The sequence below is a fragment of the Phyllobates terribilis genome, unplaced genomic scaffold (genome assembly GCF_046119375.1).
Source record: "Phyllobates terribilis strain yellow unplaced genomic scaffold, ASM4611937v1 Scaffold_35__1_contigs__length_13245226, whole genome shotgun sequence".
In the NCBI taxonomy this organism is placed as follows: Eukaryota; Metazoa; Chordata; class Amphibia; order Anura; family Dendrobatidae; genus Phyllobates; species Phyllobates terribilis.
The window spans coordinates 770610-795597 of NW_027362795.1; the positions used below are offsets into that span (position 1 = coordinate 770610).

At 42.3% G+C, this 24988-nt stretch overlaps 1 protein-coding gene across 1 annotated transcript in view; it reads right to left on the bottom strand.

Annotated features, from left to right (window-relative positions):
* LOC141182577 (uncharacterized) overlaps positions 1 to 24988 on the bottom strand; it is a 70465-nt gene that overhangs the window by 28473 nt on the left and 17004 nt on the right. The window contains exons 7-8 of the mRNA XM_073660730.1: positions 14731 to 16205; positions 645 to 650 (exon numbers count right to left, since the gene is read on the bottom strand). Of these exons, the coding sequence (XP_073516831.1) occupies positions 645 to 650; positions 14731 to 16205 (1481 nt within the window). The remainder of the gene's footprint in view (positions 1 to 644; positions 651 to 14730; positions 16206 to 24988) is intronic.

Genomic DNA, 24988 nt, shown 5'->3' on the forward strand with positions numbered 1-24988 from the left:
GGCGTACGGAGCGGAGCCGCGCGTGTGCGAGGCGTACGGAGCGGAGCCGCGCGTGTGCGAGGCGTACGGAGCGGAGCCGCGCGTGTGCGAGGCGTACGGAGCGGAGCCGCGCGTGTGCGAGGCGTACGGAGCGGAGCCGCGCGTGTACGAGGCGTACGGAGCGGAGCCGCGCGTGTACGAGGCGTACGGAGCGGAGCCGCGCGTGTACGAGGCGTACGGAGCGGAGCCGCGCGTGTACGAGGCGTACGGAGCGGAGCCGCGCGTGTACGAGGCGTACGGAGCGGAGCCGCGCGTGCACGAGGCGTACGGAGCGGAGCCGCGCGTGCACGAGGCGTACGGAGCGGAGCCGCGCGTGCACGAGGCGTACGGAGCGGAGCCGCGCGTGTACGAGGCGTACGGAGCGGAGCCGCGCGTGTACGAGGCGTACGGAGCAGAGCCGCCCGTGTACGAGTTGTACGGAGCAGAGCCGCGCGTGTACGAGGTGTACTTAGCGGAGCCGCGCGTGTACGAGGTGTACGGAGCAGAGCCGCGTGCACAAGGTGTACGGAGCGTAGCCGTGTGTGTACGAGGTGTACGGAGCGGAGGTTTAATTTGATAATCTTGTTCTGCCATTTGGATTCTCCAATGCACCAACAGGATTTCACAACTTTCTGAATGATATTTCTCTGATTACTTTGGGAGATTTCTTGTGATTTATCTTGATGATATAGAATTTTCTCTCCTGATTTGGATTCTCACCAGGAACATGTCCTTGTTGTATTAGAAAGGTTGAGGGAGAATTCTTTCTTTGTTACAATTGAGAAATGTTTTTTTTTCTGTTCAGGAAGTTTCATTCCCGGGTCATTTTATCGGCTGATGGGTTTACGATGGATCCTGGGAAGGTGAAAGCCATAATAGATTGGGTCCAACCTAGTGACCTGAAAGTGTTGCAACATTTTGTAGGATTCGCCAACTATTATAGGAAATTCTTTAGGGTTTTTTTTCTCAGATTACTGGCCTCACACGTAATGGTGCAGATCTCAAGGTTTCGCCACCGGATGCTATTGGGGCTTTTGAAAAATTGAAGAAGTGTTTTATGTCTGCTCCTTTTCTAATCCAACTCGATGTCCAAGAACCATTCATTGTGGATGTGGATGTTTCGGAGGTCGGGGTAGGGGCCGTTTTATCTCAGGGTTCCAAAACTCTGACCAATCTGGGGTCATGTGCTTTTTTCTCGAAAAAATTTTCATCTGCTGAAAGAAATTATGCTGTTGGGAATTGTGAGTTACTCACTATTATATTGTCCTTTAAGGTTTGAAGACATTTTCTGGAGGGAGAAGCTCATCAAATCACTGTGGTCACTGACCAGAAGAATTTAGCGTATATTGAATCAGGTAAATGGCTAACTTCTAGACAGGCCAGAGGGTCCTTATTTTTCTCTAGATTCAATTTCTCTATCACTTTCAGGCCGGGGTCCAAGCAGTTTTAGTTCTGTTTCTCCTCCAAAACCTCCATTCTCCCTGAGGGCATTGTGGTTTCTGTGATATCCTTGGAGGTTGAAGCTGAGATCTGTAAAGTCCAATCGTCTCCTTTCGCCATGCCTAGGTCCAAATTATTTGTAGTTGGGTACCTAAGATTGCGTCTGTTGCAGGAGCTTCATGATTTAATCATGAGTGGTCATCCGCGGTTCACAGCTATGCAGAAAGCTATTACTAGGCTTTTTTGGTGGCCATCTATGAATAATTATATTAAAGATTTTGTATCTGCTTGTGTAGTTTACGCACACGCTAAAGTCTGTCTTAACAGTCCAGGTGGAGTATTGGCTCCATTGCAATTCCAGAAAGACAGTGAAGTCCATGGATTTCATCACAGATTTGCCTCTGTCTGGTGGGAAGACTGTCTTTGGGTGGCTGTTGACCGATTCATTAAACGGGCTCATTTTGTTCCTTTGTCAGAGGATTACCTAATGCAGAGACATTCTACAGGTTTTTTATTTCTCATAAAGTACGGCTACATGGGATCCCTATTAACATTGTGTTTGATAGGGGAGTGTAATTTGTCTCCAAATTCTGCAGAGCTTTTTGTAATAAACTGGGAATTCATTTATTTTCCTGTGCCTACCACCCTGAAACCAATGGTCAGACAGAAAGGACTAATCAATCTCAAATTTTAAGGTGTTTTGTTGCAGCTCAGTGTTTTGTTGCGACTTCATTCTTACTTCTTGCTGAGTTTGCCTTTCAGGCCACCGCCCCACTATTACTATTTGGGCAGTATTGTTTCTCAGGAGTGGGAGCCAAAACCAGGAGTGGGTGATAAATGTAGAATTGGTGACTTGTTTCTATTATACCTTTTTTCTGGTTGTTCCTCACCTGGTTTTGGCTCCCACTCCTGAGGAAAAATACTGACCAAATACTGACAGTGGAGCCGTGGCCTAACAGTCGGGTTAGTCAGTCTGCTGGAACCTCGCCGTTTTATTGTAATTATGGTGATCATCCCCATTATTTTGAATTTTCCTTTCTTTTTCCTGTTTGCCCGAATGGCCATTTCTCCACCCGTAATAAGTGCTCCCTAGTCCTTAGTATGGTCTTTGGAAGGAATAAGTCAGCTAGAGATAGTCGCCATCATGCTCTCCAGAGACCCCCAAGCATCCCCAAGGAATAATCGTAAATCATGGGCAAACAATGCCACCTTCTTTTCCTTGGTCCCATATTTAAATCCATTTATCTCAGACATTTTACTAATTACTGCCACAAGAGGTTCAGTTGCTATTGAAAACAATGAGAGACAGGGGGCATCCTTGTCTTGTACCTCTGTACAACAAAAATCGGTTAGCCATAGAGCCATTCGCTCTTATTTTGGCCTTTGAGTCCGAATAAAGCAATTGCACCCATTATATAAATTTGTCACCAAAGCCCATCTGCCGCAATGTAGGTCACAAATATGGCCATTCTACACTGTCAAAGGCCTTAGCTGGGACCAAAGACAGGATCACTCTCTGACCAATATTATCAGTCCTTGCTTGTATATTAATATAAAGCCTTCTGAGATTGATCGCTGTGGACTTATTTGGCATAATCCCAGACTGATTGGGGTGTATTATTGAGATTACTTTTGAGAGTCTGTTAGCAAGAAGTTTGACGTCTACTGTTAAAAGAGAGATGAGTCTATAGGATGCCGGCAAGCTGGGGGTCTTGCCTTGTTTAGGTAACACTGTAATTATGGCTTCCTGCATGGACGTGGGCAATGATCCACCTTGAAAACATAAATTGTATACATCCAATAACACTGGTAGTAATATTTCCTTATATCTCTTATATACTTCCACTGGAAGACCATCCATTCCCGATGCTTTATCGTTGGCCATTGAGCCAGTTCCCATTCTAGCTCTTCTACATCAAGCGGTTCATCTAATAAATTCCGAGAGTTTAAGGAAAGGACCGGGAGCTGAGCTTTATCTAGGAAGGTCCTGGGTCTGTTCTTCTGAGGGTTGAACCTGAGAAGTATACAGCTTGCATAGTATTCCTCCAACACTTTCAGTATGTCCACTGTGGACTGTACCACATTACCCTCCCTAGTCTGCAGACTGGATATAAAGGCGGAGTCCCTCTGGGTGGCAGCTATCACAGATATAAGTGACCTGCTTTATCCCCCTCTTCACAATATTGCATCTTATGAAACAGCTTCTTCCTTCCTGCGGCTGCAATGTTCCCTGATTCAGCAGGTCCTGAGCTGCTTTCAGCCTGTTTTGCGCAGCCGGCGTTGGATCTGTAATCATCGCACTCTCTGCATCTCCCAATTCCTGAAACACCAATTGATCCTGCTGCTTAGTTCGGGATTTAGCTGCTGAGATTTCTGTTATAAATATTCCTCTAAGGTCGGCCTTCATGGCTTCCCATACATATAAGATAGAAGGTGTATTTTTATTAATCACAAGATACTTCTTTAGTTCCCCTTTAATTTTCCCCTTAAGGTCTATAACTTGTAACCAAAAGGGGTTAATTTCCCTGTGGGTCTGTACTGCATTGGGGGATTAAGCTTAGGGAGACACAGAGGAGAATGATGGGATAGCGCTCTGGGCAGGAGCTGATGTCAGATATAAGACCCTGCATCAGTTCATTTCCAAGAGACAAATCATTTCTCCACAAAGAGGAGAATGTGGACGAAAAACAGGAGTATTGGTATACATTAGGAGGACGGACTCTCCAAAGAGCAATTAAAGCTGTCTCCTTAAAGGGGTGGTGCCACCATAGAACATATAGGTAATCCTGTAAGTATCATGTAAAGAAATGCTTTTGTAAATTAAACCTATTACAGATGATGCCACATTCAAAATATATGTTCCTCTGATGATCAGTATGGCGCCCCCTAGTGATAGCATTACTGGTATTTATGTCCATCCTTCTAGCCATCTCTAGAGGCCGAGCATGCGCGGTTCCCTCTCCAATGCAGGTTGGATCCCTCCGCCCGTCAGCCTGCCGGATCTCATCCAGCTGACTAACAGCCGCTGTGAAGTGTGAAGTCCCTTTGCCTCGGCTGTCCTCACTCAGGCAGGTGTTTTCTATCAATGGCGGCTGCTGGAAAACAGCTGAGTGTTGGCTCTAATCCTGATAATACATGGAGGAACGCACAGACTTAGGACATTGTCCTCCCACAGACATACAGGACAGGTCACCAGCAATTCTGGCTCCAGCACAGGTATGTCTCAGACCTTCCCTGCAGTCAATGAGTGACAGGAATATTCATAAGCCACATGTAAACCAGGGCTGGGAAAGTGCAGAATGTGAACCCAGGTAGAGGATAACACCTCTCTCAGGGACACAGATAACAATAGGAAACAACTTTACATCTATGTCCCCTCATCCAGTAATAGTGACTGCAGACACGGGATTACAATATCTGTGAGTGCAATACAGAGGACCAGTATACGAGGAGTCCTACACCTCCATTTATGATGAAGGAATCCATATCACCTGATAATCATATGTGGCATGCAGAAGTAGTGCTGTTGCTTCAAAAGCATCTAGAGGGGTTAACACAATCACAAGAGACAGGGAGTGGTTAGCAGAGCCCCAGGGGGATTGTGGGGAACTTGTTTACTATTCTGGCTGCAGCCAAAGAAAGAAGTGGTGTGTGTGATCTGTATCTCACAGAAGTGCAGGAAAGAGAACAGGATTCAAGTCCAGGGTGAAGCTCAACTCAGGTCAGATACCCTGCACTGTTAGTTCAGGAAGTCTATCATTGGGCAGGAAGATAAGGACTGGAAGGAATTGTGTCACAGAGATCATCTTCCTCATCAACCCCCCCCCCCTCCATCTCCATGCAGGATGAAGAACGCTGTGTACAATTGAGTCCTTGTGAAGGAAAAACCTGTGGTTGTGTATCCATTAAAACTGTGCTGTACTGTGCTACCGGATAATAGACTGTGTACTGCTGTGCTGCAAAGGAGACTGTACTGTTATTACTGGAGCCTGTTGCTTAAAGAGACATTTACATTGCACTGGCCATGCCTCATTAAATGTTACTGTTCTACCGTTTTTGACTCTTGTCAAATGTGTCTGGTCAGCAATTGAATCTGTCCTGTGCCTGAGAGAAGCTGCAGCCTATGGTTGCCTGGAATAATGGTTCCCCCAGGATTCCAACGAATTCATGTAACCGGTCTCGCCCCTATCTGAACTTAGGCTGCGTGCGTGTAACACATATGATTAAAATATCTGTGAGTGCAATACAGAGGACCAGTATACGAGGAGTCCTACACTGCTATTTATGATGAAGGAATCCATATAACCTGATAATCATATAGTGAATTTTACTCCAATAACATTTACTGTCATTTGCCTGTGGATGAAGAAAGCGATAATTCTGAAGACACTTCCTCAGATCCTGATAAAAAAATAAAGGATGAAATCCTTAAATTTGTATCAAAAAGTCCCGATGAATACACCGATGTCTCATCTTGCGCAAAAGACGTACTAGATAACCAGACAGTAGAGGACGTGTAAGTATGTATACTTTGTTCTTTATTATTCTTTATTCTTTCCCCTGTTCCCTTTCCTCTATTTTCTTCAGGCTGTTAGTATAGTATTTAGATCCTTTTGTGTGTAATGTATATCCTCCCCTTCTAAAAAAACACAATAAAAATAATTTGACAGAGAAGAGAAAGAACTTACTGATGGCTTTACTAATTCATCTCCTTCTCTCCTCCCACTGGTCGGCCTCCCTCATCTCTTCCATTGCTGATTTCTCCTCCCATGTATCTTGCTGTCCACCTTACTTGACACTGCTTTCCCCCCTGGCTAGCTGAGTCAGTAGAGCAGTCAGTAAGTGCTCTACCTTCTCAAGTATCTTACAGGCACAACTAAGAAGGGAATAGGTTTTTCTTCTTGGTCAGCTGAGGCAGTAAATGCTTTTCATCCTCTCAAACAGCTTTCTCTAGGGCTCCTGTTCTGAGCCAACCTGAGGTCAATCTGCTTTTCTTTGTCGTGGTAGAAGCTTCTGCTATTAGTATGTGAGCTGTTCTTTCACAGAAAAAAATAGGGTATCTACATCCTTGTGCTTTTCTTTCCCAGAAGTTCACTCAAGCAGAGTCTATTCATGATATAGGTGACCGAGAGCTTCTGGCAGTTAAAAGAGCCTTTGAGGAATGGAGAAATTGGTTGGAGTGGGCAAGACATGAGGTGGGCAAGACATGAGGTTCTTATGATCGGTAGAGACAGATCTGTCTCTACCGATCATAAGAACCTGTTGTATAGTGACGCTGCTAAGTGCTTAAGCACCAGACAGGCTTGGTGGGACCATGTTGCCTGGTTTGATTTTGCCATTACTTATCTCCCCAAATCCAAGAATGTCAAGGCTGACTCTTTGTCCCTTAGTCTAGTCGCAGAGTTGATGGACGAAAATCCAGTCAAGATTCTTATTGAGGGGGTGGTGTTTAGTGCTTTGGGGGTAGATATCAGGCAGCGCATTCAGTGTGCCGGAAGGTTTACCTATAAATAAACTTTATGTTCCACCTTCTTTAAGTGTAGATCTTCTTAATGAAATACATGATTCCATTTTAGCTAAGTACTCGGTCTCTTCTGCCATTTGGAGATCTCTTTCCAGGTCCTTTTGGTAAATAAAAATGGAAAAACTGGAAAGACAAGAAATACAAGATAGGGTCTTATCTTGTCAGAAAAGGGTGTAGGGAGTTAAGAAATAAGCTCACCTGATGGGGTTGTGACAGTCACAATCCCTGTGTGAAGCATGTGAAGGCTGCTGCAGGATCACCAATGGGGTTTGATGCAATAGAATATGGAATCTGTTGATTCAAAAAACACGCTGCCAAGTATCCAAAGTGTGATCATAGACGCAGATGTGGTATGATTGCAGTTTATTGCGTCAACGCATTTCAAGGTCTACAAACCTCTTCATCAGGACAAAACCACAGTAAGGATTACAATTCAAAAGTACTGGAATATATGGACAATACATTTAAAAGAAAGGCGAGCAGTAACGGACCCCTGAGATCATATGATGCTACGTCACAGTGACAAGTGCACAACATAAAAAAGTGTGTGTATTTTTTAAAAGACCAGGAAAAAACACAAGGATAGTTGGTATATAGTAGTTTTTATAGTAGTTTTTCTTTCTCTAGTCCTACAGTGCCTCGCAGAGAAATAAATTCATTACCTTCTCTCCCCCTTTTTTTCTGCTTTCAAAATATTTTCATTTGACTCGTACTTGGCATATCTACCCCACATCCACATCTATAACTTTGCTAGTCACATACACACCCATCACAGGCAGAGCTAGACTCTGCAGATTTCCCTCTTCTCCAGTCTCAATCCAAGGTCCCCAACAGCCTCGAATACAGTATGGTCACCATAGACCCAGTATTATATCCCCCACAGCCCCCCTATACAGTTTGGTCACCTCAGCCTCCTATACAGTGGAATAGTAAAATTAACAACCTCATCCACAACTACCACAAAAGACTTCAAGCTGTCATTGATGTTAGAGGGGGCAATACACGGTATTAAGAACTGGGGTATGTGAACTTTTGATCAGGGTTATTTGGATGTTTTTGGTTGTCATTAAGATTTAAAAAGAGAAAACACAGTAGTTTGACAATAAATGGCTTCACCCAACCAAATTTTTTTTTTGTTATCATTCATATTCTCTGAAACAAGGCAAAGAAAGCAAAAATTCTGACGGGGTATGTAAACTTTTGAGCACAACTGTATATACTGGACTCTAGTTAGCAGTCATTGCTAGAGAGAGCCTCATGCTGCATGGTTAGGAGTTTGGTGGTTTGTTGTTGTTTGAGAAGGCGTTTGGTGGATTTATCTAAGACTGTTGCATGGTTTTGGTTGTGTATTAATCCTCTCTTTCTCCTACTTTGGTTTTTCCCATCCTCCACTCACCACTGTTATCCTCTGTTGTTTGTGTGCATATATTTGTATGATTGGTATTTTCCTTTATCCCTGTTTGCATTACCTTGTTACTCTGGTTGGTGTATTGCCTTACACTATTACTCCTCTCTTCCCTTGGTGGAGGAAGAGAACAGGCAGATTGAGGAGTTCAGACAAGGTACGTGGTCCCGGCATTTTCACCTTCAGAAGTAATTCGAGGAACATGGGCAAGTTAGGACGTCCCTAGCGTTAGGGACAGGGAAGGAGCCCCTGGTCCTGGGATACCCGACAACAGAGTCATGACATTAACTCTGGCTGAAACTGTTTTCTGATCCATCATGGATCCTATCACGGCTCTCACAGGGCAACTGCAGCAACTTAGCCTAGAGGTTGCAGATCTATGCACTGTCATGTTGCAGCTCCCTAACACGTCAGGTCCTGGGACCATGACTCCCAGGCAACCCCCTGTGGAGCCCAAGATTGCTTTGCCTGACAGCTTCTTTGGGGGGGCGTGACATGTTTGTTTTCTTCAGGGAGGCCTGTAAGCTGTACTTCAGGTTATGTCCTATCTCCTCAGGAACCGAGGAGCAATGGGTGGGGATACTAATCTCGCTCCTTCAGGGTGACCCCCAAGTATGGGCATTTTCTCTCCCGCCAGACTCCCAATTGCTCCGGACGGTGGAGGAATTTCTTTTAGTCCTGGGTCATATATACAACGACCCTGACCGCATCTCCCTGGCTGAGTCCATGCTATGTCAGCTTCAGCAGGGAGATCGGCCAGCGGAGGTGTATTGCTCTGAGTTTCGGAGGTGATACACTGACACTAAGAGGAATGACCCCGCACGACGTAGCCAGTTTTGTCAAGGGCTATCGGTATGCCCTTGTCGTATAGGAGACTCCAGTTTCTCTTGAAGCAGCCATGTCTCTGGCTATCCAGGTGGATCACAGTCTTCGCCAGAGACATAAAGAAACACCCCAATATGCGAGAGGTCCAGCGCCAAGGGAACCCTGGTCTGAGTCATCTGAGGAGCCTATGCAGTTGGGTGTGGTGACTCGTTCTGTGTATCAAACTCGAGTTCAGCGTAAAGGGGGAGTATGGAATCCATCTGGACAAAAATAAGGTGATCATTTCGGCCTTTCTGGACAGTGGGGCGGGTTTAATTTGATAAACGTTAGGTTCGTCCAGGTCCGGGGCCTCAAACCATATACACTGTCCAGACACATACCCATAATCAGCATCAACTCTGCATCCTTGAGCCAGGGGTGTTTTACTCAAGTCATCCGAGGGTTACATCTACAGGTAGGCCATACACTCAGAATGTATTGAGTTTTATGTGCTAGAGGGTCTGCCCTCTCTTGTGGTTCTGAGACTACCTTTGCTCACACTGCACAACCCTGTGGTAGATTGGCAGACTCAGGAGGTAGCAAATTGGATCAAGTATTGTCAAGGACACTGGGCACCTGGCTGGCTAGTGTGGATACCCAGTCTGTGCCTAAATACCTGTCTGACTTTGAGGATGTGTTCTCGGAGCAGGGGTGTCAAAATCTCCCTTCCCATCAACCTTATGACTGTGCCATTAATCTTGTTTCTGGGGCCAAGCTGCCTAAGAGCAGACTTTGTAAAATCTCTGGTCCATAGAAGCGGGCCATGAAGGACTATATCACGGAAAGTTAAAAAAAAGGATCATATCACACCATCGTCATCCCCCATTGCTGAAGGGGTTTTCCTTGTAAAGAAAGACGGGGGGTTACGCCCCTACCTAGATTTCCGCAAACTAAATCCAATCACGGTCTGGGAACCGTATCTGATCCCTCTCACCCCGGACTTATTTAATCAGATCGTGGCAGCAAAATGGTTTTCTAAACTGGTTCTCAGGGGGGCATATAATCTCATTCGTATTAAAGAGGGGGATGAGTGAAAAACAGCTTTCAATATGCCTGAGGGACACTATGAGAACCTTTGCCATGCTATTTGGGTTGAGTGATGCTCCCGCCGTCTTTCAGCATTTTGTAAATGTCATGTTTAGTCACCCGGCAGGTATATTTGTTGTGATCTATCTTGATTACATTAATTTTTGCGCCTGACCTTGAGTCATATCAGGTACATGTCAGGTAGGTCTTACAGATACTCAGAGTCAATGAAGTATTTGTTAAACCAGAGAAGTGTATGTTCTCTTGAGGAGATCCCTTTTATAGGCTAGATTTTATCATCCACCGGTTTTCACATGGATCCAGCAAAAGTCTGGGCGGAACAGGATTGGGATTGTCCTGAGGATTTAAAGGCGTTACAAAGGTATTTGGGTTTCGCCAACTACTACCGCAAGTTCATAAAAACTTTTCGGTAGTGGCCAAACCTCTGGCGGATATGACCAGAAAATGGACTGACTTTTCTAAATGGTACAGTCCGGCCAGGGAGGCATTCAATACCTTAAGGAGTGTTTTGTATTTGTGCCGATTCTCATGCAGCCTGACGTCACTCAGCCATTCATTGCTGAAGTTGACATGTCAGAAGTGTGTGTGGGGGCTGTTTTGTCGCAGGGTGCATCTCCTAGTAAATGGCATCCATGTGCATACTTTTCTAAAAAACTGTCACTCGCTGAGAGAAATTATGACATTGGTAACAGGGAACTCTTGGCAACCAAGTGGGCTTTTGGAGAGTGGCATCATTTTCTGGAGGGGGCAGATCATCCGATTATGGTAATCACGGACCATAAGAATCTGGTATATCTAGAGTCTACGAAACGTCTAACGCCTAGACAGGTGGGATGGCCGTTATTCTTCACCAGATTTAACTTTTTCGTTACATATAGGCCAGGGAACAAGAACATTAAGGTGGATGCCTTTTCCAGCGGTGGAGATAATTGTGAACCAGTTTCTATACTGCAAAATGGGGTGGTTATTGCATCTATATGCTCCGATCTTGAGAAGGAGGTTATTGAGGCTCAGGGGGACGCACCTGCTGCCTGTTTATTAGGTAAACTGTTTGTACATGTGAATCTCCATCTTAGAGCTCTCAGTGAACATCATGATTGGGTCTTGGACAGACATCCCTGTTATAAAGACACTACAGATCTCCTTACTCTGCGTTTTTGGTGGTCAGGAGTTCATCAGGATGTTCACGAGTATGTAGCCGCCTGCCGTGTCTGAGCATGTTCTAAGATCTCTCATACTTGTTCATCTTGGTCTCTCCATCCATTGGCGATTCCCAGTAGACTGTGGATTCATTTATCGTTCGATTTTATCACTAATACTAATCTACCCGTGTCGGTAGGTAATACTGTAATTTTGGTGGTGGTGGACAGATTCAGTAAGATGTCACATTTCATTGTGCAACCCGCATTACCTAACACCAAGACTTTGATGCAGATTTTCATCAGAGAGATGGTAAAATTACATGGGAACCCTACTGATATTTTTTCTGATTGGGGGATGTAGTTTATTTCCAAATTTTGATGGGCATCTTGCAATCTTTTGAGGATCCATCTGTTGTTCTCTTCAGCAGTCTTCCGCAGTCTAAAGGGCAAACTGAACATGTTAACCAGAATCTTGAGACTTATCTTAGGTGTTTTATGTCTGAGAATCAGGAGGATGGGGTTACTGACTTACCTCTTGCTGAATTTGTAGTGAATAATCATTGTCATGAATCCACTGGTAAGTCCCCATTTAACAGGAATACCTGAAGAAGGTTTTCCATCATCAATTACGTCTGTGTGGCAAAGGGTTCTTGATTGCTTGAGGAAGATGGGATCCAAATATAAGAGTGTGGCTGATTGGAGACGTGTGGTGGGTCTGGACCTGTGTGATGACTTGGTGTGGTTGTCTTCAAGGAGCATTAAGTTGAAGGTTCCATCTTAGAAACTGGGTCCCAGGTTCACTGGTTCTTATAAGATTGTGGCCGTCGTCAATCCCGTAGCATTCCACCTTGATTTGCCGCCCACCTTTAGGATCCATAATGTTCCATTAGTCTCTACCCAAAAAATACGTTGCGTCCTTTGTATCATCAGCGCTACTGCCATCTCTGGTCATTGTGGATGGACATTTGGAATTCCAAATAGGTAAGATCGTTGATTCTTGCTTAGTTCATCTGTCACTTCAGTAACTGGTACACTGGAAGAGTTATGGTCCTGAGGAGAGGATGTGGGTACCAGCATCTGACGTCCATGCAGCCAGGTTGATCTGGTCTTTTTATGCGGTACACCCTGATAAACCCAGCTATGAGGTTCCAGAGGTCCCTCGTAGAAGGGGTTACTGTCATGGGTTTACTGCGACAGAGAGGAGCCAGAACACTGCAGAGTCTGATTCCTCCTAATCCTGCACTCATTAGAAGCCTTTCACCTTCATATTAAATGGTGCAGATTTCTTCTAACAGTACAGGAGTTAATCTGCTCAGTTGAGAGCTCCTTGAAGCTTTCCTGCCTTAGTGTTCACAGCTATTCACTATTAGCCACTCCCCGTTCCTATATATACTGGATTCTAGCTAGCAGTCATTACCAGAGCTAGCTGTTGTTTGAGAAGGCGTTTGTGGATTTAGCTAAGACTGTTGCATGGTTTTGGTTGTGTGTATAATCCTCTTCTTCTACTTTGGTTTTACCCCATTCTTCCACTCCCCAGTGTTATCCTCTGTTGTTTGTGTGCATATATTTGTATGATTGGTATTTCCTTTATCCCTGTTTGTATTACCGTGTTAGTCTGGTTGGTGTATTGCGATACACTACTACTCCTCTCTTCCCCGGGTGGGGGAAGGGAGCAGGTGGATTGAGGAGCTCAGACAAGGTACATCGCCCCAGCATCTTCACCTTCAGAAGTAATCCAGGGAACAGGGCCAGCTAGGGCACCCCTAGCGTTAGGGACAGGGAAGCTGTGACAGCAGAGCTGTGAGCAACAAGCATGCTGAGAGATTTCACCAAGATATTGCGGATATGGAGAAAAGATATCAATGAAAATGCTTGCAGATAATGATTGAACAATTGTAAGAAATGATTCAATGCAGGAGTACAAGAAGCAAGCAAAAAAGAGTTGTCCCTGAATGAGGACCAAATTTTGTATCGCAATTTCTGTAACTGTTTATATTTCGCAATAGTGTTTAGACAGGTTTTAGTTATTTGAACTGTTGTTAAGTTTCCTCTAAATAAATATCAGAAAATTGGCATAACAAAATATTTGCATCTTTATATTTGCAAAAATAATGTTTCAAAGTACTGAAACTTTTATGCATCAATTATATGTACACACAAAAAGCAAAGACACACCAAGAATAATTAACCTACCATTTCATGGAGGGGGTGACTGCTTAGTATTTGAATTGCACACAAAAAGGCTTGTATAGGGTGCTGTTCACACTAGGGGGAATTTTAATTCTTCTTGGTGTGGCTTTGCTTTTTGTGTTTAGAGTAGGGCTCGTAAGCATGAGAACCCTTGTCGCGGGTTCCGAGCTTACATATTTTGGCCAACATATCAACTAATATCTCATATATTATATATATGTATTTTTGCACTTTTTAATTCCAGGGTGCAGCCAGGCCCATCAGTTCTGGCATTGTAAACTGGGGTGTCTGTTCCTATGGGGTGCACTTGGATAATACTGGGCAGCCCGCCTAATCTAATAGTATGGGCTTAACTAGTAGACTGTAAGCCGGATACTGTGCACTACCCTAGTGTGAACAGCACCCTATACAAGCCATTTTGTGCAGTCACCCCCTCCATGAAATGGTAGGTTGTGAGTGATTGTCTCATCAGTATTTTGCACCTGTGTAGCCGCCATCTTTATGTGGGTTTGCTGCACCCTGGTAGTGCATTTAGTTCTGAAGATCTGGGCAGGTCCCTGCTGCCCTTTTTTGCTGTGTTTTTTCATCAATTATATGTAGCAGTAAAAGGAAAACTCTGATATCACAGAAACAAGAGGCAACTAAAAATTTTATTGTGCAATTTGAATTCACATGGTCAAAATCATTAAAAATGGCTCATTTCATAAATGATCTGAAAGGTCCTTGAGGAAGTCTTCAGCTGCTCATTCAGGACATGCAGCCTCTGTGCAGGTTCCTGTAGTTTCTTCTCCTACTTTGCACCAATCAGTTAGATAAGTGGAGTGGAGGAGAGAGCAATTTTCTGATTGATCAGGATGGACACTGTTTCAATGTTTTCCTCAGTAACAGGAAGCTGCCTAAAGTCTATAAGACACACTCACTTATTAGAAAGATTTTTCTTGCTAATAAGTTTGTTTTTCCAAGTTAAACATTTCCCATATTAAGAAAAAAAAAAGGCTTCTTCCTTGTGACTGCTCTGGTGACTAAGAAGAGATGATTTATTCGCAAAACATTTTCCATTAAAATGGCTTCTATCCTGTGTGAGTTCTCTGATGTGTAACAAGAGTTGATTTCTCGGTAAAACATTTCCCACATTCTGAACATAAATAAGGCTTCTTCCCTGTGTGGGTTCTCTGGTGTATAACAACATCTGCTTTCCGGTTAAAACATTTCCCACATTCTGTACATGAAAAAGGCTTCTCCCCTGTGTGAGTTCTCTGGTGTATAACAACATCTGATTTCACAATAAAACATTTTCCACATTCTTTACATGGAAACGGCTTCTCTCCTGTGTGAATTCTTTGGTGATTAACAAAATTTGATTTCTGTGTAAAACATTTTCCACATTCTGAACATGAAAAAGGCTTCATCCCTGTGTGAGTTCTCTGGTGTATAACAACATCTGATTTCCGGTTAAAACATTTTCCACATTCTGAACATGAAAAAGGCTTCTCCCCTGTGTGGGTTCTCTGGTGTATAACAACATCTGATTTCCGGTTAAAACATTTCCCACATTCTGAACATGAAAAAGGCTTCTCCCCTGTGTGGGTTCTTTGATGTCTGATCAGACTTGATATCTGTGTAAAACATTTCCCACATTCTAAACATGAAAATGGCTTCTCCCCTGTGTGAATTCTCTGGTGACTAACAAGATGTGATTTCTGTGTAAAACATTTCCCACATTCTGAACATGATAAAGGCTTCTCCCCTGTGTGGGTTCTCTGGTGTATAACAACATCGGATTTATGACTAAAACATTGCCCACATTCTGAACATGAAAAAGGCTTCACCCCTGTGTGAGTTCTTTGGTGCTTAACAAAAATTGATTTCATTGTAAAACATTTTCCACATTCTGAACATGAAAAAGGCTTCTCCCCTGTGTGAGTTCTTTGGTGACTAACAAGATTTGATTTCTGGTTAAAACATTTCCCACATTCTGAACAGGAAAAAGGCTTCTCCCCTGTGTGAGTTCTCTGATGTTTGATAACACTTGATTGCTCTGCAAAACATTTCCCACATTCTGAACATGAAAATGGCTTCTCCCCTGTGTGAGTTCTCTGATGTTTCATAAGACTCGATTTCTCTGTAAAACATTTCCCACAATCTGAACATGAAAATGGCTTCTCCCCTGTGTGAGTTCTTTGGTGACTAACAAGATTTGATTTCTGGTTAAAACATTTCCCACACTTGGAACAAGAAAATATATTCTCTGCTGTGTGAATTTTTTGATGTTTAAGAAGAGACATTTTGAGAGGAAAACTATTTCCATATTCAGAATGTGAAAATGGCTTCTTTGCTTTAGGAGCAACTTGTTTTTTAATGCTTATTTTGGGACTTTGATTTTCCTTAATAGTCAGTAATGAATCAGAAGACAGGACCTGTTTCATAAGACTAGATGATAAATCTTTGCTGTGAAGGGATGATGGTAGATCTGGAGTAATGGAATTCACTTCAATTGTAGCCTGAGGGATCTCAAGATCATCTGATTTAAAAATTGAAGATGTCGGCTGTCCCTCTGATCTCCTGGTACAGTCATCTGCCAAGAAGAAAATCAATTATTATTTTTGAATTAAATATCCTTGAATTTTATAGTTTTGAACATTTCTACTTAAACTGTCTGTAAAAATGGCAAGTTATGTAAAAATATTGAATTATTCACCAAGACAATGACAGTTCACAGTCTAATAGAAAACCTCATAGCGTGAACCAGTAAAGTGTGGTGTTCAACTGTTTGTTCATTCTGCCTCCAAAATATGGAATAAAAAGCCAAACAATGTTATGTACAGTGGGGAAAATAAGTATTTGATACTCTAGTGATTTTGCAATTTTTTCCATCTACAAAGAAGGGAGAGGACTGTAATTTTTATCGTCGGTACACTTCAACTGTGAGAGACAGAATCTAAAAATAAAAAACAGAAAATCGCATTGTATGATTTTAAAATAATTAATTTGTATTTCATTGTATGAAATAAGTATTTGATCACCTACCAACCAGCAAGAATTCTGGCTCTCACAGACATGTTAAGTTTTTCTTTAAGAAGCCCTCCTACTCTGCACTCATTACCTGTATTAATTGCACCTGTTAGAACTTGTTACCTGTATAAAAGACACCTTTCCACACACTCAATCAAAGACACTCCAACCTCCACCATGGCCAAGACCAAATAGCTGTCTAAAGAAACCAAGGACAAAATTGTAGATCTGCCCAAGGCTGGGATGGGCTACGGGACAATAGGTAAGCAGCTTGGCAAGAATGGAAAAACTATTGACACAATTATTAAGAAATGGAAGAAACACAAGATGACTTTGAATCTTCCTCAGTCTGGGGCTCCATGCAAGATCTCTCCTCGTGGGGTAAGAATGATTCTGAGACAGGTCAGGAATCAGCCCAGAACTACACGGGAGGTCCTGGACAATGACCTGAAGAGAGCTGGAACCACAGTCTAAAACATTACCGTTAGTAACACACTACGCTGTCATGGATTAAAATCCTGCAGGGCATTAAAGGTCCCCCTGCTCACACAAGCACATGTCCAGGCCCGTTTGAACTTCTCCAATGACCATCTGGGTGATCCAGAGGAGGCATGGGAGAAGGTCATGTGGTCAGATGAGGCCAAAATAGAACTTTTTGGTATCAACTCCGCTCGCCGTGTTTGGAGGAAGAATAAGGATGAGTACAAACCCAAGAACACCATCCCAAACATGACGACTGTACCGTATTGAAGGGAGGATGGATGGGGTCACGTATCGCAAGATTTTGGCCAACAACCTTCTTCCCTCAGTAAGAGCATTGAACATGGGTCATGGCTGGGTCTTCCAGCATGACAATGACTCGAAACACCCAGCCAGGCCAACTAAGAAGTCGTTCCATAAGAAGCATTTCAATGTCCCGAAGTGGCCTAGCCAGTCTCCAGACCTGAACCCAATAGAAAATCTTTGGAGTGAGCTGAAACTCCATGTTGCCCAGCGACAGCCCCAAAACCTCAAAGATTTGGAAAAGATTTGTATGGGGGAGTGGGCCAAGATCCCTCCTGCAGTGTGTGCAAAGCTGGCCAAGAACTACAGGAAACTTCTGACCTCTGTAATTTCAAACAAAGGTTTCTGTACCAAATATTAAGTAAAAATTCATGCAATGTGATTTTCTGGATTTTTTTTTAGATTATGTCTCTCACAGGTGAAGTGTACCTACGATAAAAATTACAGATTTCTCCATTCTTTGTAGGTGGGAAAACTTGAAAAATCAGCAGTGTATCAAATATTATTTTCACCATTGTAGGTGAAAAGAATATCAATAAAAACTGCTACTCAACTCACAAAAAACAAGTCCCCAACTCAGGTCCATCATCTGTCAGTGTAATAACAGAGGTTTCCACATTATTAGTGGCTCAAAGGTTCTAGAAAAGCAACATGGCTTCCATAAACCAATCCAGCAATATCCGCTCTCTCCCGAAGTCATATCTCTTCCTCTCTTCTGAGCCTTGCAGTGTGTCCAAACCACATTTATCATCCATGTACTTGGCATTACTATAGTGAGAAGAACCCACTTAATTTATGGTATGTAAGTGCCCAGATTGTGATCCAGGAGACAATGTGTTGGGTAATAAAATGGAATATTTGCAATTTTCACTCTCCAACATCCACAGTGCAGAAAGTGCCTGTCGAATCAAACTATGGATATGGAAACTAACAGTGCAATAGTTACTTTGTGTCCTTCTCCTATTGGGGAGAATCAAGCAAACACTGGTGGAGCTATTAATTCTATCTTACCAGTGGTGAATAAGGATAGTGGTGTTTCCAATGATACAGAGCAATCATCACTAATTCATTTTGGGTTAAATGAATTAATTGGTGCAACCTCAACGCAGAGTGTTAGTGCATTGGATTTTTCTATTTTAACTATCCATCCTGATTCCCAAAATTCCTTACCAATAATATCTCAGTCATTAAGTGTAGGGCATACATCATTAGAGGAAGGTTCCACTGATAAATCAGTGAAGCTACCACCTCCACAAAATATAACTTCTTCAATAGAATTGTTATCACCAGCTGTAATATTAACTAATGAAACTGCACCGCCTCTCAATGGTAAAAAAACACACCGCTCCTTTATGATACAAAAATCCCACCGTTTTTTCAGCCGGCCCAAGTTCGCCAACCAAAAAGAAATATCGGGGATGTAGGGGGCGAGGTAGAGCCATCCCAAAAAATAGCAGCCCTGTAGGATTTGCTAATTAAAAAGACAAAGCCATTAGGGTAAATATTGAGGAAAGCGAAAAAGATGAGAAACAGAAAATGGTAGGCATTTTTACCCTGTCTGACCACACCTTGTCTGAGGCTGAGATCTCACGATTGAGTAGAGGACTCTCTTTTTGACCTGTTTCAAGTTTGAATGTTTTCAATTTATATGTAGATTTGAATGAGTACTTTAGGAAATTGACGTTAAAACATCACTTTATTATTGAAGAAAAACGTAAATCAATAAACGCCAGTATACCCCTTGCTAATAATGGAGTCGAAAATCACGTGCCCGCTATGGGTTTCCACCATGTTCCTCTAGGTGGTAAATCTCATTTTTATCCTACTCACCATAAGGGAACTCATCTCGAGACTTTTCAGCAACTGATTTTAAAAGACATTCGCACTTTTACTCATATTAAAAAGAGGGATAACCTGACGGCTCCAGAAAGACAAGCCATCTCTAGTTTACGGAAGAATAAAGGAATAATTATTAAGGAAGCTGATAAGGCGGTGGTATTGTGGTGATGAATCGGGGTTGGTACACTGGAGAAGGTTTGCGGATACTGGGCGATACTGATTATTATAATAAATTAGATTGTGATAATTCTGTCACCATCTTTATGGAATATAAAAGCTTAACTAAGGGAGCCCTTAGGGAGGGGATCTTGGATGCGAGAGAGAAAAGATTTTTGGATATATAATTTTTTCAGACCCCTTATTTTTATTTCCGACCCAAGATCCATAAAAGTACTACCAATTCCCCTGGTCGCCCCATCATTTCGGGGATAAAATCTATAACAGCTAATTTATCACATTATGTCGATTTGTTTTTACAAAATATGTGATTAGGCTTGAATGTTATTTAAAAGATTCTTCACATTTTATTAGCTTGATGAGGGATTTACCTCCCTAGGAGGAGGGCGGCATGGTGGCTCAGTGGTTAGCACTGCAGCCTTGCAGCGCTGGGGTCCTGGGTTAAAATCCCACCGAGGACAACATCTGCGAGGAGTTTGTATGTTCTCCCGTGTTTGTGTGGGATTCCTCCGGGTTCTCCAGTTTCCTCCCACACTCCAAAGACATACTGATAGAGAATGTAGATTGTGAGCCCCAATGGGGACAGTGCCAATAATGTCTGTAAATTGTCTGAATTGTAAAGCGCTGCAGAATATGTTGGCGCTAAATAAATAAAAAGATTATTATTATTATGTTTTTTGTACCTTAGATGTGAGTTCCTACTCCAACATTACACATATTTTAGGTTTAGAGGCTATTGATCATTATTTGTGTTCAGATACCTCTATATTTTTGGAACAGAAAAGGTTCTTATTAGAAAGTATTGAGTTTATCTTAAACAATAAAAAAATTTATTTGAAGAGACCACATATAAACAGATGAGTGGTTGTGCAATGGGGACAAGACTCGCCCCTAGCTATGCTAATTTATTTATGGGGAGGTTTGAGTCCGTCTTCATCGTACAGTCCCATCTATATACTAGACATAGATGAGAGGTTGTGCGATGGGGACGAGATTCGCCCCTAGCTATGCTAATTTATTTATGGGGAGGTTTGAGTCTGTCTTCATCGTACAGTCCCATCTATATACTAGACATATATGTCTCTATAGGAGATTTATAGATGATCTTTTCTTTGTCAGGGCTGGTACCCATGAGGAAGCATCTATATTTGTATCTGAATTAAATAATAAAACCTGGGGTCTTAGTTTTTCATCTAATATATCCAGTTTAAGTATTCAATTCCTTGACCTCCTGATTAAAAAAAAACCCAGAAGGAAAGATAATCACCTCCACGCATTTCAAAGAGGTGGATGTGAATAGTTACCTAGCATATGATAGCAGCCATCTTCCAGTCTGGGTGCGTAATATTCCCTATGGACAGTATTGGAGAATTAGGAAAAATTGTAGTAGAGATGTGGATTTTATTAATGAATCTAGGATTTTAAAGATGAGATTCAGGGAAAAGGGATATCCTGACAAATTATTAAGTGATTCATATAAGAAAGCCAAATGTTTATCCCAAGAAAAATGCTTGGAAATGATTATTATTATTATTATTATTATTTATTATTATAGCGCCATTTATTCCATGGCGCTTTACATGTGAAAAAGGGGGTATAATACAAGAACAATGATAAACAATAAGGGGAATCTGGCCGGACCTACCAATGTGGTAAAAAAAAATTAGACTATTAACCCATTGAGTGCCGAGTATAGTCTCATTACAACATTTAGCCAATCTAGAGTTACTCTTAATAACCTATTGAAGACGTATTGGTTCATTTTATCCAGTGATCCCATTTTGGGCAAGCAACTGCCGGCCAAACCAAGGATTATATATAGGAGGTGTCAGAATCTGAAAAATGTGTTAGCGCCTAGCTCCACATCACTGACTAAGAATTATATAAAGTATAAAAATATAAACCAAGGAAGGGGGGATGGGTCCTTTACATGTAGAACATCAAAATGTCTCTGTTGTGGGATCATTAATAATGGAACAAAAACTTTTAGCTTGCCCACCACGGGGGAGACTTTTCAGATTAGATGCCGGACAGACTGCCGTCATGTGTGATATATTTGTTGGAGTGCACATGTGGTCTACAGTATGTAGGTCGCAACATACAACCAATGCGCGCCAGGCTAAATAAACATCGGCAGAATATTAGAAATGGAGATTTGTTCCATAGTTGTCAAAGCACTTCTTCTTAGAAGATCAGAAATATCCAAAATATCTGCACCTTACCATTATTGATCATATATCTGACACGGTGCATGATAGATAGAAAAGGTTGGTAAACCGGGAAAATTATTGGATCTATAAGTTGGGAACTTTATCCCCGGAAGGTCTGAATCTCTCACTTGAAAATATTATTAACTAAGTAATATAATTTATGTGGAATTGAAAAATATAGTGGATATTTATTTTTATTAGGTTTTTAATATGAGTGTAATTATGAATATATGCAGCTTTTACTCTTTTTATATTCTTCTTTTATATGTACAGTATATATAGTTTTTTCATGTAGTTTTATGTTAGTGTTGATGTTTTGTCTCTGTTATCGGCCAAGTCAGGTTGGCCCTTAGAATGGGAACCTGTATATATAGTAATGGGGATTTGAGGGTTAACTGGTTAATTGTTGGCACCTGCTGGTTAATTGGTTAAACCTCTATATAAAGTGCTTGTGTGGTAATATTGGCCATCACCTGATGATGGCGGTATTAGCCGAAACATGTTGTGAAGCCATTTGATTAATAAAGAAAATGATGGAGTAACAAATACCCCGGCCTGCTGTCACCTTACCCCATTGAAAACCGCAGCGACTTTGTACTTTGTATTCTTGATTCCCTCTTGGGTGGGCGGTTGGGGGCTGCAGATATCGGCTTATTAACCGTTTACAAGGACCCGCGGTGATGTCACGCCCCATGTGATTCTGTCAGCCGGTCAGCCTGAGACCCGTGCGGTGTGCGGTTCACACCGGAGCCTTAATCCGTGGTTGTGCAGGGGTGCGCAACCACACAAGGTTAGTACATTTCTATTTCCATTTTCCTCCCCTCAAAGATCACTGGGTATACATAGGACCGCCTCTCTTTTCTTCTTTTTTTGCATGTGGAATCAAAATATTCCCTACTTCTATAGATTATTCCACTGAGGGTTAGAATTTCCAAAATGGAGTCAATTTATGGTGATTTCTACTGCTCTGGTTTTCTGCAATTTGGTCACATTAGGGCTTCTGCAAAGGAAGTGTCCCATCTCCTCTGGGATCTACTCCTGTGACGTCTGCTTCTGTCACCAGGAGTCGCCTTATTCATTCTGCAGGCGGCGCTGGTGATGGAGGAGACGTCAGAACCAGAAGCTCTGGGCGGCGCAGGCTCTGTCCAGCCAGTAAGATTAGGGAGCCTGGGACCTGTAGTACCATCCAGTCTGGTAGTATGGGGGTGTGTGCTGTCCAGCTGGAGTAATCTGCTCCCGGCTTCAGCCATTTGGAAAGCACCGCACCCTACTAAAGCTGGAAGCATATTGCTGGAAGCTGCCAGATACAGCCTTGTTCTCCTCTGGATCAGTCCTCTGTGCTCAGCTCCCGGCTTGTGTATTTGTTTCCTGTTGTGACCCTGGCCCGTTTACTGACTACTCTTGTGTCTTCTGATTTTGTATTTTCTCTGCCCTCCTGGTTCTGACCCGGCTACCTGACTATTCTTCTTGCCATCTCACACCACAGAACAGCAGGTAACACCATGGCCCAAGCCTAGAGGTCTCTGTGTAAGTCAAGATCTATGTAGATTGATTAAATGGTGATGAACAAGACAATTCGTGGGATCTGGAAAATGAAGTAGATGGCACCAAGCCTGTTTGTGGTGGTCATCTTTTGAGCTGCCAGGTGACCATGCGACATTGTGTCTGCAAACTATTTCAGCAAGATCTATATTCAAATAGCTAAATGTCGCTCCTTCCCTTCTTAACCTGCCATGTGCCCAGACAGTAGTGTACAACCGTATATAGGATATTGTAGGATTCAAGGAAAATAATTTGTAAGTTCCATTTGTTTCCTATTATCCTTTAAGAAGAATTTCAAAGTTATCACCACATAAAGTGACACACGTCAGATTTGAAAAATGGGGCCTGATTAGGATCACAAAACTGGCTGCAGGAAGGGGTTAAATCAGAGAAATTTGGGCAGTAACTACTGTAGTCAAAAACTGACTACAGACAATAACATCTACTGAAATGATCAAACTCAGCAGTCTCCATCAGTAATAAATGAGTAACTAGTGGTGAAACCTCTCTGGGGTAATTGGAGTATGTGGCTCGGTGGCTCTTGGCAATCTAAACTATCATAAGGGCCAATATTTTCTGTCAGATGAGTTTCAAGAAGAAATATTAGACATTGAAAGAGAACTTTTTATAATAGTGCAGAGATGAGGTGTCTTAAATTTAGATCTCAGGCATTGGGAAGACGTAATGGAGATCTTTTTTTAAAGACTACCAGGGAGTTACAGACTCACATAAGTGAGGCAGGCCGATCCAACCACAATCAAACTATCATACAGAATAAACCTATAAAAAAAGACATTTTTTTATTCTATGTTACATCCTCAACAACAATATATGTATGAAGGGAGAAATCCAACACTAAACTGGAGTTGCACTCATTTGTGGTGGACCATTGGAGCTACTACGAGTCCTGACCAGAAGAGTAGAGAAAGTATTAGCGCCCCCATTTCAGGAGAGATTGTGCAGTAATCTGAATTCCTTAGGATTGAAAACATAATGGAATTTATGACGTGGAGTGAATCCATGAAACCAGGGCTGGAGCCAACACATCTCCTGCAGGAGTGAATAAATGTATATTACAGCCATCAGCCACGCACAGCTTAGAGATATATCATGGCACAGGTGTAATGTTTTCTGTATAGTTTATCACAATCCTGTTTGAAGTTAGTCGGTTTTAAAAGAAATTGAAAAGTCAGGATAAAGGGAAACTCTGTTGTTATTGTACAGAAATTCACACTTGGCCCTCACTGCACATTTAATGTTATCGATCATAAAAGTGAAGTTTGGCCAGAAAGACTGGACCTGGTCTTGTAGGGACCATATGAGCACATTCAGCAGCACAGAAAGTTTTCGCATCGCCATATTTTGAGAGCTATAATTTTTCCATAGTTCGGCCGACAGTCATGTGACGGCTTGTTTTTTGCGGGACAAGTTGACATTTTTATTGGTACTAATTTTGGGCAAGTGACTTTTTTTTATCGCTTTCTACTCAGATTTTTGGGAGGTGGAATAAACAAAAAACAACAATTCAGGAATTGTTTTTTTGGTATTCTTTTTATGTCGTTCTGCGTGTGGAAAAATGTATAAGGCCGGTTTATTATTCGGGTCAGTACAATTACAGCCGTACTACATTTATATTGTTTTTTTAGGTTTTGGCGCTGTTACACAATAAAAACTATTTTTTTTTCCATCACTTTATTCTGAGAGCTGTAACTTTTTTATTTTTCGTGTGATGGAGCTGTATGGCAGCTTCTTTTTTGCGGGACAAGATGACGTTTTCAGCGGTACCATTTTTATT